Below are 16,047 nucleotides of genomic sequence, written 5' to 3'. Positions count from 1 at the left end.
CCTAAAGTAAATAAACAATGCATCTAACTTATAGGCTTTACACGATCACGATTTTTGGGCCGATCACCGATCAGTGAGTTTAAATAAACCGATAACCGATCACCGATCCGATCATGTGAGGAGCAATAGTTAAACTACTTGTTTATGTACTTACATACTTACTGTATGTGCTGTTTCCTGAGTATCAATCTTGCCATGCCCCAATCTGACTGAGATACAAGGGTTAAACATCAATGACCTCTAGGGGGCATTAAAGGATTGACAAGTTCAGTTAAGTTCAGTCTGAACAATCAATAATATAACCCAAGACAAAATAATCAGCACAACTCATAGTCATTAAATTACTTTATTGTAATTAATTACTTTCCTGTAACAAGTAAATGCTGCAAATTAAGGACAGTAATCCTGCCTCAAACGTACTGCAGCATATTAATGAAATTAACAGTCACAGACTGTAACTCTGGTGCAAATGGAACGAAGGCTGCCTCAAAATATTCACATACATCCACGAAATTAACACTTACACACTTGTGCAAATAAAAGGCAGTAATGATTTCTCAAAACATTAACAGTCACACTTGTGCAAATAAAGGGCACAAGGGCAGTATTAGTAATGCTGCCCCAGAACACTGGCTACTGGCTCCCATTTTAACTAAAAAATAAATAATAAATAATGACACCCAGGTCAACAGAAAATATGGCACCCAGGCCACCTGTATTTCCAATAAATAAAATAAATAGCAGCCAGGTAGTACAAGTAAAATTAAATTCACAGTACAAGTAAAATAAAATTCAAAAGGGGATGGGGGATTGTAAACTTGCCATTACTTAGGCCAAATGCTTATGCCTTTTCAAGCATCAATGGCAGATTCTTCCTAACAAAGAGGAGCATCTCAACTTTCCTGGCCGAAAGCCTGCTTCTTTGAGCATCCAGGATGTTGGATGCAGTGCTGAATAGGCGCTCACTGTCCACACTAGTGCAGGGTGCAGACAGGTAAGCTCTTGCAGCAGTGGTGAGGGCAGAAAAGCGATCCTGATTGGCTCTCCAGTAAGCCAGGGGGTCAGCATCCTGAAGGATGACAGGCTCTGACAGGTAGAGATTCAGCTGTGACATTGCTGTAGTGGCTTTCTGTGGCCGTTCTTCTTGCATGATCTCACCCAACATCGATGACAAGGAACCGAGTCGTGCTTTCTTCTCAGCTGGCTCATCTGCGTTGCTGGCTTCAGGTCTTTGTACTTCATCGGCGACACTCTGTGCATCCAGCAGCTCCAAAAGCTGCTCCCGTGTGTGTGCCTTGAGCTCTGCAGAATAGCATCGATCCTTGTACCTTTGGTAAAACATAACAAAAAGACATTGCATTAATTTAACTTAGCATTTGTTCTTTTAGAGCAACTTTGAATCAGACTGACTGTAACTAAATGGTCTGTTTTATTTCACTTGTACACTTGAGTTAAGTTGACACTGAGGCATTTGTGTAAAAGCAAATATATAAGCTAGATAAAATAAATTTTATCCAATTAACAGAACGTTTGATATTCTGAATCAGGTTGTAAGGCTATTCTCAATGACAATTTTATTACTGCATATTAATTTTAATTATATTTTGCAGATTATCTTAGTTTTTAATGTTTTTTTTCCTCACCTTGGGTCTAACAGAGTTGCCAAACTGTAGAGGGGTTCATCTTCAATCCCATCGAATCTCCTGGTTACAGCTCTCAGTAGCTCAGCTTTCGCAGTCATCACACCACGATCTGAAGGGGCATCTCTGCTCAGGAACCGTTTTAACGCCAACACTGATGGAATCACGTCTGCAGTGGATGAGCTTATTGCTCTTGTGAGCTCCTCGAATGGTTCCAGAATTGTTATGATGTGTTCGATCAGACCCCACTGGTTGGCACTGAAGGAAGCAGGAACTTCATGCTCAGCTCCATAAGCAACCAATGCGCGTTTTTGCTCCAGCAGGCTTTGGAGCATATAAAAGCTGCTGTTCCATCAGGTGGTGACGTCTTGCTGGAACTTTTTAACATTCTGGCCCAGCTGTTGTTGCACATCATGAAATGCACAATATGCTTGAGGAGAGCGTTTAAAGTGCCCGATGATGCGTCTCCCCGTCGCGAGGATGTCCGTTATCATGCGTTGTGCCAATAATCCGTCGTGGATCGCTAGTTGAAGCGTGTGCGCCATGCATGGCAAAGTCGGCAGTCCTCCTTCACGCATGGCTTTTGCCATGTTTGCAGCATTATCCCGTAGTACGACGTGGACTCTCTCTCTGGGAATCTGCCATGTCTGGAGCATGTTCTCGTATTTTGTCACCAACGCTGCAGCAGAATGTGACTCGCGAAATTCCTGTGCGTGTAGGACCGCAGCTCGGAGTTTAAAGTTTGGGTCAATCCACTGGGCCGTTAAACTCAGTAGTGACATTGGGCTGACGTCTGAAGACCAAATGTCTGTAGTTAAACTGATAGAAGAATTGCTTTCCATCAGAAGGCTCTCTACACGTGAACGGACGTCCCGGTGTAGCTCGCTCAGACCTGTCTCACCGCAATATGTGTGCCCTGGGAGGCGGTAGCGTGGATCAAAGTAAGTTAGCAGCCGTTGAAATGCAGGGTTCTCCACAATGTTAAACAGCAGGTCAGACATCACAATAAACTCCAGCACCCTCCTTGTGCCACCCCTTGCCTTCTCACTGTCCCGACTGTACGGACGAGCAGCACTGTCCAAAGTTGTTTGCTTTAGCATCCGTTTCGGAGTTTGCTTTTCTTTTTCTTTCTCCGCGCTGTGTTTCTTGAACTCGACGTGCTCCTCCGGATGCATCTTTTCCAAGTGCCTGATTAAATTTGTCGTGTTGAAATTTTTTGCCGATGTTCCCCCGCGAGGTACTGTAGCGTTGCAAATAATGCAGATAGCTTGTGCTATGTCTGTTTCCCTCACTGTGAAAAACTTCCACACCTCCGACATCTTGATGTTGCTGAAGATTCAAAGAAACTTTATTGTCCGTCACATAGCGACGGTTCTCAAAACAGGAAGAGGCACGAAGACGAAAATGATTTTTTTTTTTAAATCATGAATGATTAGTTCTCGGATACAAGCAAATTAAAAAGTCGATGCTGTGAACTAGTTAGGAGTAAATGAGACAGATTAAAAAAAATTAAACACGACCATGACGTCATTACTCGATCGGTGATTTATGACATGACGCCCGATCCTGATCATTACAAAAAATGCCAAATATCGGCCGATCCGATATAGCCGATATGATCGGTGTAAAGCCTACTAACTTACCTTTCTCCTTAGTGAAGTACTTTACATACGCTATTTCATTTTCAAGGATACCACTGTCAGTGGCCCCATCTATCAAAACACTGATGAAAGGTGTGTTCTTTAGGTCAATAAGGAGTTGCTCCCTCTCTGCATCGTAGATGTCAACGATGAATCTGGGAAGGAAATAAAAAAGTGCATTTTAGTCATTTGGAAATTGTAAAAAGTAATTAGATTATTAACTAGTTCTCACTTTGAACATGCTTTGTCCAACTTATAGCAGTTGGGCATGTTGGAGCCCGTCCTGTTGTTCAGCTGTACAAGGTTGAGAAAGTCTGTGAAAGGCTTCTCTTTCTTCACGACATAGTGCGTTGTGTGGAACATGTTCTCCATTTGCTGCTGGAAGACTTCATTCATGCCACAACTGACATGGACTCCAGCCAACACAGCAGGTGCTTCTTCCTCTGCCTTCTTCCTCCTCTCACACCTCTGGTGGCAAAAACTCTTTTCATGAGGGTCGAAGCCCGTGGAGCGCTCAGCTAACTGGCCGATGTAGAGTGGAGAATACCTAAAATAAGAAAGGAAAAAAACATCTGCTGCCTGTACTCACAAGTTAAAGTGATCCAGTAATAACTACTACTACTAGCCACTATGATCATCAAGATTAATATTAAAATGGTATCATACCAATCACCCATTCTGACTAGAACTAGGAGAAATATCTACATTATGCACTCTCTGCATGCCTGGCATGATCAGATGTTACCAAACAGAGCTTCATTTATATACAAGATATACTAAAATAGATAAAATAAAATAAGAAATCAAAGCTTACCAGAGTAATCACAGCACTGCAGCAAACAAACGCTAGGTCTAGCTACTGCTAACACCAGCTGTAGCCTGTAACTGGTGCTGGACCCCTGTCCTGACTGTCAAACTCTGCCTGCCCAGAACCTCGCCACCGGTCTCGCCATTGAGGCTGAAACCTTCTGACTCTTTTCTCCTCATACTCCCTCGCTTTCTCTCTCTCCTCCTCCTCCGACTTTCTTTTTTTCCTTTGGCTTTTTTGCCAGGCGCTTGGCCGGGACCTGGGGGTTTAAGAAACATTTTTTTTTATCGTTGTAAGGTGGAACTTGTGTCGTCGTCTTCTGCTCTTCTTCTCCTCCTGCAATGCACCGCTGACGGTGAATGCGAGGCGAGCGAGTGGCGAGCGTTCACGTACCACGGGAGCGAGCCGGCTCTGCTGTGTGACAGCAGCTGCTTTCCAGGGCACAGCGCTGCTGCACACAGAAGGAATAATACCTCGTCTTTGATTGGAATAACGTAACGCTATGTTTATGTCACAGTACCATTGGGAATTAATGTGACATGATTTATTCATTTATTTTCAAGGCATTATTTTTCACTGGCCCAATAGGCCAGTGCATTGCACAATCTGCTGGCCCGGACGGTTATAAAAGTGCTCCCGGGCCACTGAGCCATTTATAATGTCAAGTCCTGACCGGTATTGCGGTATATGAAAAATTCATATCACGAAAATAAAGACCAATTTTCGGTACGAACCGGTATACCGCACTGGCCTATGAAAATCCCATTTCTTTTAAGCGATTTTGCACATTTCTGTCATATACATTGACTCCAGCTTCCTACCATTTCTTCTTCATTTGTCTTGTTGTGCATTTTCTGTTTTCAAGACATATGGCCTTTAGTTGTTTGTCTTGACGCTTAGATGTCTTCCTTGGTCTACCAGTACGCTTGACTTTAACAACCTTCCCATGCTGTTTGTACTTGGTCCAAGTCTTCGATACAGCTGAATGTGAACAGCCCACATCTTTGGCGACCTTACATGTACATGTTACCTTCTTCAAGAAGTTTGATAATCCTGTCTTTGGTCTCAAGAGACATCTCTCTTGTTGGAGTCATGATTCTTGCCAGTCCACTTGGTCCAGCAGCCCTCCAAGGTGTGATAACTGCACTGTTTATAACTGCTGACTAACCAGCAGATGGATTCTGAGGCAGGTGCCCAATTAAGGAAAGGAAATTGACTGGGTGTGTCCCTATTTTCTACTCAAAATGGAGTGATTCCAATTTTTTTTCCTCAGAATTGAGTGATTCCATATTTTTTTCCCTGTGCTTGCTCTATAAAAGTAACATTTACTGACCAGCACAATGTTTTTTTCTTCATTTCTTTTAGTGTTTCTGGATGCTAAGGAGTTGCACTTTTGAAAAACTCCATTATTGTTTCATGATTTTTATCTGAGTTTGTTCAACAGAATAAAATGTCTGAGTGAGTGCTCTTCCAAGACTGGTGATTCCATACTTTTTGCTAGGGGTTGTAGAGCTGGTCCAGTGGCCGGAGTTACTTGAGAATTAGTGACGCAAGTGCTACATGCACATGTGTGCAGTCGATGGCTCCCAGTACCCAGTGTTGCCAACTCCCCAGTAAGTAAAGTAGCTATTGACTGTCCTAAAAATCGCTAGATGACAGAGGGCAAATTCTAAGAAAATTATATAAATCTATGTTGCCCTCTTCTGTCCTGTACCATTTACATTTTCCGACAGACAGTCCTCACAGTCTGTGCTGCGTGGCGCGAGAGGAGTTGGGGTTTGCGCTGAAGGAGATGCTGATATGAATGAGTGACCTGAGGGAATGAGCTCTCCACTTATTATTGATAGTGGAGATGAACGTAAATACAGGAATGAAGGGAAACCGCTCAACTACTTGACTACTACTACTACTACGCCAGATTTGGGAGAGCAAGGAGCTGGTTCTCTGATGAAGAATCTTCTTGTGTGTGGTGAGCTAGAAGATCAGAAGAGGAAAATCTTTTGTGATCTGTGTTCTGTTGTCTTCTAGTGTGTGGTCTCTGAATCGGGGAAGATTGAAAAATTCCTCTAGTGTGTAGTGTGGCTTAATATGAGGCATTGGACAGGTTTAAAAAAACAGACATCCACCATAATTATTACAAAAGATCATTTACATTTAAAAAAATGCTTCATAAGTGATTTTGTGTATCTTCAATTGCACTGACACACTGGAAACCTGCCTATGAGTTTTTCTCAGACAAATTATCACCAGACCCTCTCCCCAGCTGGCGCACACCTTGTGCACCCAGCTGAATCTGTCAACACCTCCCCCTGGTGCACGGCCACGCCCATCTTGGTGCAAGCGCTGCGGAGCGGTTGACAACCCCTGTTGCGCCTGTTGAAAATATGAATACGAGGCCTACGCCAGCTTGCGATCTCTGCGTTGCGCTGTCAGAATAGGGCCTAGGGTAGTAATGTAATGCACAGTGCTGTGACACATATACAATCATGGCTAATTCTGATCAGTATCTAGTAGTGATCCATGTTCTGCAACTGTTTTGTTCTATTCTGAATTCTCCAGGTTGAGTTGTGAGCTGTTGAAGTCAATTCCACATATAATCTAGGGTCATCAATTACCCTCACATAGGTCCTGATTAGGAGCCAAGACACCTGTAAGACCTATGCAAGTGCAGGAAGAACATGAAAACACCTTTCAGCTCAGCTTGGAATCAAACTCATGTAACGGTACTAACCACTGCTACACTGTCTCGGCCCTCCGGTTAAATCAACGCACATACATCATTGAACAGAACAGCTCTGTGTCCTAAAACATTATTGTCACTCTTTCTCAGACTTCTTGTAGCGGCTCTGCTCAGTGTCAGCATACATATTTGAGAGGATGCAACCTCAGAGACACTGTTTGAGAACTCAAGCATGGCAGCCTTAGGAAAGGCTAAAAAAAAAAAAACGGGCGGTGAAATGAGGCTTCCTTTTTTTTTGCAAGCTGCCTTCCTTGGAAAGATGTAACTCATGTTATCACTAAGGCCCAATCCCATTTGTCTTTCTAGCCCTCCCCTTTGGCCCTACCCCTTTGAAATGGAGTGCTAAGGGGTAGGGCCGAAAGTGAACCCCTCCGAATTGGAACACCCCTTCGACAATCGCGTACGTCATCAGTAGTCGCCGCTGCCGATGACGTAGGCAGATGTGACAATATTTTGCCGAAGAAGAATGTTTTTCTTAAATTTTAAAACTTTATTAATGGGCCATTTTCACAGCTCCACTACTTCCTGAAATTAACTGTGCACATTCATTTCCTGTCTTGCATTATTGGCCAAAATTATTAATCCAGGTGTGTCTTGTTGCAGCAGTCTAAACCAGACACACCTGGATTAATCAGTTTGGCCAATAATGTAAGACAGGAAATGAATGTGCACAGCTATTTTCAGGAAGTAGTGAAGCTGTGAAAATACCCCATTGACAAAATACTTACATTTATGAACTTCTTTCATTGCGGATGCCGCCATATTGCCGATCTTGGAACGCTTTCTGGGAAATCTGTCATCCAGTGGCGGCCGGTGGCAAGGGGCGCTTGTTTTGTCCGCCTACACCGTGACTGGCGGGCGGGGTTAGTTCACTTCCGCATTGGCAGGAGCGCTCGTTTCCCTCCCGCGCATTCCAGGCGGGCAGTGTTGAAGAAACCAGTTTATTGAAAATAATCGTCTATCTGTTGTGTTTGTAATGCGCCTGGAATGCACGGGTGCGGAAACGATCGCTCCCGCCAATGCGTTAGTGAATTCACCCCGCCCGCCACTCACGGTGTAGGCTGACAAAACAAGCGCCCCTCGCCACCAGCCGCCACTGGATCATACCCCTCCGTTTGAAGTGTGCCTCGGGAGAATCTCCTTTTGGAGAGGTGACTGGCCCTCCCCCTTGGCCCAACCCCTACGTCATAATGACAACTGGGACACTCCTACCCCTACGCGTGAACGCACAAAACGAGGGGAAGGGCCAAGCCGGAGGGCTAAGGGGTGAAATGGGATTCAGCGTAAGTTTTCTGTAACGTAACCTGGAAATAACCTACTTCATAGAACCCCCTGTTGTGAAAGCTTAAAATCCAAATCAGAATCAGTTGAATCCAGAAAATAAGAGAAGAGCCAGAGTAAGTAGTCTGACTGCACATCGATGAAGCAGTGTAGTGAAAATCCCTCAGATTGGTTTAATCTAATCTCATCAGTTTCTGTCAATTCCTGCACTGGACTGAAAAGCAGGCTGAATGCTACACCTGAATGACAGGCGGACTCATTCAAGTCATTTGGCCAGTGTTGATCCACTGTTCATGCTTTTGGCACTTTTCCAATTTTGCCTGAAAAGAGATAATTTTTACAGTTAAGGTCACTTGTAGGAATATTTAGACTATATTACCATAATAAACTGCTTTGGTTTAATACTTTATAATATGGTGTCTGATATCAGAGTTCGGAACAGGAAGGACCTGCAGCAGGCGGTGAGGCTGGCACATCTCCATACGGAAGAAAACCAGCTCCGTTTTGAAGGCTGAATCCCCCTTTGGACGTTACTTGCTATCCTCCAGCCTTCCTTCTAGAAGGAGATACAGACTCTTTCAAAAGGACTGCTTGGATTCCAGTCTATTGCTTTCATGTAAAACAGTGGTCCTATTGACTACAGATAACAAACATTTAAAATGCATTTTCAAAATGCAACTGGGTATATTTCACAACTTCAAATGCCAGATGTAAGATGTTTCAGATGGTCTGTCGACTGCTTCCATATCACACTTGTTCAAAGAGCATATTAGATGATTATTGGCTCTCGTGCTCGTTGTGGTGTTAAGTGAATCCTTGCTTTTCAGTGGTAAACTCTGCACACATTTTACAGCTTTGTGCACAGTGAGGCTCAAACATCCAAACACTAAGCTGAGCAGATTTGGAGGGGAGTGTGACGCCGTTACAGTCGTGACATGATGCTTTTAGCTGTGATGATCTGTGACAGTTTTGTGGCAGGAAGTGGCCACTGTGAGACAGTCGGCTGAAGTCGTGCCACTTATTATTTAAGAACAAAAGCCAAGATAGAGACAGAGACACTTAACCAGCCCGGAGACACAGTGAAGTTCATCTCCATCCACAAAGATGACAGGCCGCTAAGGAGATGGCCCAACACTTTCTCTATTCACTGCTGACTGTTCATTTTCAACTTCTGTAGTACAAGTTCTCATCATGGATTTAATTAATTCAAATATATAATACCTAAATATCAGTATATAGAATAATAGCAACATTTACGCTAATATATAGCAGAAAAAGACATAGGTAACAAAATATCCTAATTAAATACACAAAATGAAGGTATTATTGGTACAAGCAGGTTGAAAACAGATTAAATATTCATGAAAGATCGCCGACATATCTATTAATATACAAAGAGGAAGTGTGTGTGTTGGTCCAGTGTTGTTCTCTCTGCCGCTCTACAGGATTCAGGTCCAATCCAACCACAATTAAGAATATTTATGCACATTTGCAGATTAGGTTTAAGTTTTATTCAACATCCGTATTGAAAGAGCTTTGAAAATCTGTGCATAACTTCCCCACTCAGTAACAAAGAGACATCTTCTCTAGTGTACACTTCTCTTACATCCACTGACTTTTTGGCCTCAGTGGGGCGGGGGGGACACAGTTCCACCCTCTTTCAGTTTACAAGTCATCCACACCTCTGAGAGCTGTAATCGCTCACACCTCCACCCCATCAGGCACTCAGTCAAGTGAACCTTTTTTTGAACTTGTACTCCTTGGTGCATTGGATGAAGTCTTGACCCCTAGTGTGAAGGACCTGGCATCAGGCATGAACAAAAAAAACTAGTCTACAGTGTGATTTGCAGTGGTGACCTTTGTTAAAAAAAAGCATCAGTCAAATAAACACTTCTTGTGATTTGGCTCCAGGATGCTTTGTGAGGCTGTAACACAGCCGGACGAGCACAACTCGGTGTTTGACTTCTTCAGTAGCTCTTCTGCGTCAGCCGTCAGATAAGATGAAGAAGCTTTGTAGTGGATCTTTGCCTTCTGTATAATTTATCCATGTTTAGTGTTTAGCCATGGAGGCTCGGGGTTTACAGTTTTGTTTGTTGGTTTACGTCAGTTTAACTATTCTTGTAGTTGTTTTGACCCTGAACATCCAGACGCCTCTGCTTCTATTTGCAGTTTATTCTAATTTGATTGTTTATTAATGCAACTTTGCACAGTTTCTTTTCCAAAGGGTCACAGAACTGTGTAGCCTTTCTTTGTTACATGCTGGAAGAATATTGCTGAATTATTTTCTATTCATAAATCCTCTTGTTATGTTTCAGGCACTGAAATAAAATCTGATTTAATTTAAGGGTGAGAAACCAGGAGTGGAACACAAAATGGTGAAAAACTATGACGAATTACCACCATTTAAGTTACATTATTTGGATGATTTTCCAACGAACTGCACCAAACCAGGTAAAGCCTACACTGCTATATCCATCTAACAGATGTTTCATCAGCTTGAACCACGACAATCAGCTGTCGTATATTTCCTTCTGACATAACTGTCATAAAAAGCAGCAGGAAGCAAACTGTCCTGCTGTGTTTTACCTTGAAAGATGCGTTTCTGTTCTTTTAGGTCAAAGTGAGATGTCTTTCATTTTGATAGGAGTGACGGCGTCCAATAAGCCAAAAATCAACTAAGCACATTAACAACAGGGATTTCTTCATTATATCTGCAGCTCATGTTATGAAAGTGTTCAACTATAATTTCATTCAAAATGAATCCTTCTGATCATCATCATTTATCCCTGAAATAAACAGTATGGGACCGTACAGGGATGTATAGCTTTGCAAACAACAATGATGTGGGTTTGAATCAAAGTCAAGTCTTTCAGTGTGAACTTCACGGGTCGCATGTGGTCCACGGACCACTGGTCTGACTTAAATCACTGGAAAACTTTCACCTTGAAAAAGGTGCTAGATGTCAACAAGTTTTCTTCCTGTTATATTCAGCTTTAAACATTATTGTCATCATGTTTTATGTTCATCCTTGTTAAATTAAGTTCCTGAAATGGCATGTTTCATTAACTGTTATTTTGCTATTAATTATTTCTTCTCAAACAGTACAGGGAAATATGACTACTTTCCTTATTTTCATTTTCTAATCACCTCTCTTCCTGTGGTGACTCACAGGGATTTAAATTTAGTTTCATATTGGAATGAGCTTTTTAGTTGATTCTCTTGGCAACTTTTTCTCTTTTATGATTCAGCTTCGCTCAAACAATCGAGTAGATGTATATTGTCTACATAAATGAGAGCAGAGCAGAAATAGGCCTCAGCTGAGACTTGTGATTTTGCTGAGGTAAGCATGTGGTATTGACTTCAGTTGGATGAGTACATGATGTTTGTCTTTGTTGTTGGAGTGGATTGACTGCCATTCCAGTAATACTCTTCATACAATGAAAATCTTCTGTCTGTGAAGACATGTGATTTGCTGGTCTGATCTGTTTGTTCTGTGCCTTCAGATAAACTAATTATACTTTTATTTTTCCCAGGAAAGTTCCTTATTCTACACTGAGCAATCCTATCTCTAGGATGCAGAGGTGCAGTCGTATTACAGCTCTCCAGGGAGCAGATGGGGGTCAAGGGTCTTTGCTCAGGGACATGGTGGTGACAGTCGAGACCACCACCTCCTCAGGTACAGATTTTTCTCGTAGTTACAGCCGTTCGACATGAGTGATGGCTGTAGAAATTAGTGTGTATGTTACCAGACTCTCAGGTTTTTATTCATCATTCACAACGTGTGTGTGTGTGTGTGCGTGTGTGCGTGCATGCGTGTCACGTGGTGCTACATACCCAGTGGAGTGAGGTGGCTGCCGAGGTACAAGTTTTCAAAGCAGAGTGCATGTTTGTTTGCAGACATGTGTGTTTGGTATTGGAAGTTACAGACATTGCACATTTGACAGATAATTATAATACAATCAGCGTGATTATCAATCAATCCGTCAACAGAAGTCGTTTGGAGACCGTCAACGCGCTCCGCCTCCAGCTGGGTCAGTTCACCACGTTAACTCCACATATAAACTCTTCATCAGCCTATTTCACACATCCCTCTCTGCCACGGATCAACAGACATACGTATTGATGCGTTAGACTGTGCTGCTGAAAGTGATTGTGTCCTTGAGGAGTTCCTCTTGATGCTACATATGACTATTTAATGAGATATTGTCCTTGGACTTGTCTCCACGTGTCACAGCTTGCTCGACACATGAATAAGTCAGGCATGGGAACCGCTTTAGGGGAGAAGACAATAACAGGAAAATATAGAGGTAGCACTTGATCCAAATGGACTTTCTCATGAATAATAATATGCCTTTGTGAATAATTTAGGGCAAAGACAAATTCCCCATCAAACACGAACGCCTTCTTCACCTCTGAGGGTAGCGAGGGGCCCCGATAACTTCCCGGGGTCCAGCTCAGACACGAACGTGTTGCTAGTGGCACTATAAAGAAATTGGGATGGATAATATTAAAAGGAGTTTGTCAGAATGCAAGTGACACAGCAGCACTGAGAATGAATCGGACTTTTCATTTCATGGTGTCTTTTAACATCAAAACACATTTCCTGTGGGTGACCCTGACAGCCGCCTTTTCAACTGAACATAACCTTCAGAAATGTAAAATAGAGCCACACAATATGAGGTGAACATATGATTTGCAATAAATACTTTGAAGTAGATGATATTAATGTCTTTGCTGTTTGGGTTAGATACTCGCTTTCTTGCCTCTTGTACACACCGCTCCATTTTTTTAGATCACATGTTCATATGTGCAGTTTCAGGAATGGAGCAGATTGTGACTGCTGACAGGTGAAGTGAAAAGAAATCACAGGGCCTGCTAGAGGTGGGATTTATTACTCAGCAGATGAATATTGTGCACTTAAACTCGAGGTTTTACAGGCAAGAAAATAGTTTCTACGTAAATACGAGAGGGCTTAATTATGGGAAAACTGTGCTGGCTGGATGCCTGTATCAGAGCATCTCATAACTGCAGCTCTGTACAAAGTGGTCCAAGACTAGAAAAGGTGCGAATTGGAGATGGGGTCAAGGGTGACCAGGGCTCACTGAAGTACATAGGAAGCTGAAGCTGGTTGAACCGACCGGCTGTCAATCAAACCGCTGCAGAAGTTATTCCTGATTCTGAGAGAAAGATGCCAGAATCCACGGTGCAGCAAAACATTGGACCTCCTCCAGCTCCGGCTTACTCATGATGTGGTTATGTGTGTGTTTATTCATTTTATTCAGAATTTAAGGATAAATGTCAACCAAGTAGGCTGATGGAAAACATAGATGTGGTTATGTACATACAACTCTCCAATTTTCACATTCTGAGGAAAAAAAAAGTATAATGAAGGAAGTTCAATGTATGCTTTTCAAAAAGAGCAACTGTAATTGAGTCAACAGAAATGCAACATGCTCAATGATGAATTTTCCTTGTTTCCATGATTATTTTTTGCTATCCGGGATATTGTCAGAGTGACTCAGAGCAATAAATGACATTTTCTGAATGAAGATAATACTGAGCTCCACATTAATCATGATAATGAAATGACAAGCATTGCAGATACAAACTCCATGACCACATAACAATCTGTGTTCTGCAAAATAATGGAAAAAAAAAAAACCTTTCCAACACATTGAATCTCAGTGGATTGAGTCTCTACCAGCATTGTCAAACAGGATGGTGTCAACCTAACGAGCCATGACAAACCAATCCTTCTCATAATGAAGAGTTCATCGTCATTCACCCGTAGCAAATGAAGATTTCAGACACTTGATCACACAGGTGGATGTACAATGAGCAACTTAATTTAGGTTTTTAATATAAGACCATCACGTAGCGGTATTACCACAGCTCTGATCTCCACTGGATGGAGGATGGTGCGGAGAAGATGTGATTGCTCGAAAAGGAAAGTGCTTGAGTTTGACCCCCGTGTCAGGATGATAGTCATTTTGAGTTCTGTCTTAATAATCATCTGCAGATTCCTCGGTGCAGTGTGTCCTGGTTCCCACAGTGAGCCGTCGCTCTGTCAGCTGTGAAAGTTTGTCATCAAGATTTCACATTAAGCCTCTGACCATGTGAATCGAGAGTCGGCAGCAGTGAGGTAGTGATTATATAAACCCATTTTTTTTTAAATCCATAAAGGGCAGGTTTCCAGCTGAAATGCAAATGCATTTTTGATGATGCATTTTCCCATACAACCATGGTGGCTTGTTTTTTCTTTCGAAGCCATGGGGTTTACTTATTCTCTGCATTCCTCATCCCCTCTCCTATTGAGGTTGAAGGAATAAGCACGAAAAGAAGCATCGAAAACTAAAGAAATCCTGCATAAGTCATGCAGAGCTCAATAAAGGTTATGCTGTAGGATTAAACTGAAACCAATGTCTTTGAGTCCAGCCTTTAAAAGATTATTCTTTTCATTTTCAAATGACTGAACTGCACAGAAAAGCCTTGAAGGGTCATTTTATTACTTTTTCTGTGTATTCTGAAATTATTATGAGTCTCTGTTGCAGAGGTGTTCTCTGACTGCAATATTAATGACAAATTAAATATTTTTTTTCCAAAAAGTAGCCGTCACAAAATACTTTACAGGGTTTAACCAAAGGAAGTGTAGATTAAAATGAAATGCAGTCTTGAAAAGGAATAGCTGTTAGTACAACAGAAATCTCATAATGTCATTAAGATCATGTCAAACACAGAGCAGTGCCTCATTAATGCAGAATCTCTTTCTAGTGTGTGTGTGTGTGTGTATGTGTGTGTGTGTGTGTGTGTGTGTGTGTGTGTGTGTGTGTGTGTGTGTGTGTGGTATATAAACACTCTGTGATCTGTGATAAATCACTTGGTGCAGTGAGCGCATGTTGAGTGAAAGTTCCGAAACAGGCAGTGTTTATCAAAGAATTTCTAATTTCGCTCACATGCCTGATATCTCAAGCCGTCCTCTCATCAGAAGTTTAAAATATGCACACAGTGACGATTTCCCTTTGAATGCACAGTTGAAAGTGTAAATGAGCAGATATTTGGCTCGGTGTCCTCAGGCTGCCGCTGCCCTCACACACACACTTTGATTCAAAGCTAAAAATCAAGCTGCTGTTTATTTGTAACACTAAGAGATTTTGTGCCTTGACTTCTTAGCGAGGCAGCCGTACCTGGAGCAAGGTTTACATTTCATGCCCTATGCGGTCCTGATAAGAGTGAGAAATGAAAGTGCTGCGAGTCTGAGGAGAAGGAGGGGGGGGGATAAAAAAAAAAACAACTTTTGAAATTACGCTCCGCTTCTCTCTGTTTGTCTCCCTCCTTCAGTCTCACACACTCAGACATTCACAATGACTCAAGCGCAGACGTGCTATCTGGAGAAAACCAGAGTCTGATTCGCCTCCAGTCTTCAGCTCCTCGGAGTCAAGGGTCACTCACTCATTCTGTATGATAGACCAGGGAGAAATCATACAGAGCCGGCGGTGCATATTGAAAAGATTGGTCGACTTACTGATAAGGAGCAGATATAGTGAAAGATCAAAGAGCCGAAAGCTACTTTAGGTAAGAGCATAAGTCCTCCGAAAACTTAATACATGGAGGGATGTTCCTGCGATGAGACATTTTAATGTACATTATGCGATTGAAACACACTCGTCAGTAGGTGCAGCAGCAGGGCAGCGTGTGTTTGATGGAGGACACCTTTTCCCTTCATGTTTTCTTACCTTTATTGAAAACAGATTACTTTTATGATCTAATGAGTTGGGTGTAAAAGTGCTAATTGTTCTATGAAAACATACCTTCTCGCAAATATATTTTTAACCTTTATAATGAGCATAAGTTAGCTCATTATGGTGGATATTTTTGCATAACCACAAAAAAATTATTTTATATTGCATTGATTTTATAAGCAGACTTTTTTGAAGGGCA

General features: G+C 42.2%; 1 protein-coding gene and 1 long non-coding RNA gene across 2 annotated transcripts; one reads left to right on the top strand and one right to left on the bottom strand.

The window, feature by feature from the left end:
• Window positions 1-375: 375 nt before the first annotated feature.
• Window positions 376-1,792, bottom strand: LOC115400959 (zinc finger BED domain-containing protein 4-like). Its single transcript, XM_030109046.1, has 2 exons — window positions 1,644-1,792; window positions 376-1,328 (listed from the first exon to the last, which is right to left on the bottom strand). Exons 1-2 carry the CDS (start codon window positions 1,739-1,741, stop codon window positions 842-844), a joined length of 585 nt encoding a protein of 194 aa, XP_029964906.1. The 5' UTR covers window positions 1,742-1,792; the 3' UTR covers window positions 376-841.
• A 5,935-nt stretch (window positions 1,793-7,727) lies between these two features.
• LOC115401200 (uncharacterized) lies at window positions 7,728-13,429 on the top strand. Its single transcript, XR_003932872.1, has 3 exons — window positions 7,728-7,882; window positions 12,113-12,115; window positions 13,417-13,429. It is a non-coding gene; the product is annotated as an uncharacterized LOC115401200 (long non-coding RNA).
• Window positions 13,430-16,047: the final 2,618 nt, after the last annotated feature.

Source organism: Salarias fasciatus, chromosome 14 (assembly GCF_902148845.1).
Source record: "Salarias fasciatus chromosome 14, fSalaFa1.1, whole genome shotgun sequence".
NCBI classification, from domain to species: domain Eukaryota; kingdom Metazoa; phylum Chordata; class Actinopteri; order Blenniiformes; family Blenniidae; genus Salarias; species Salarias fasciatus.
Note: the sequence above shows the minus strand (reverse complement) of the source record. Positions and strands in the feature narration are given on the sequence as shown.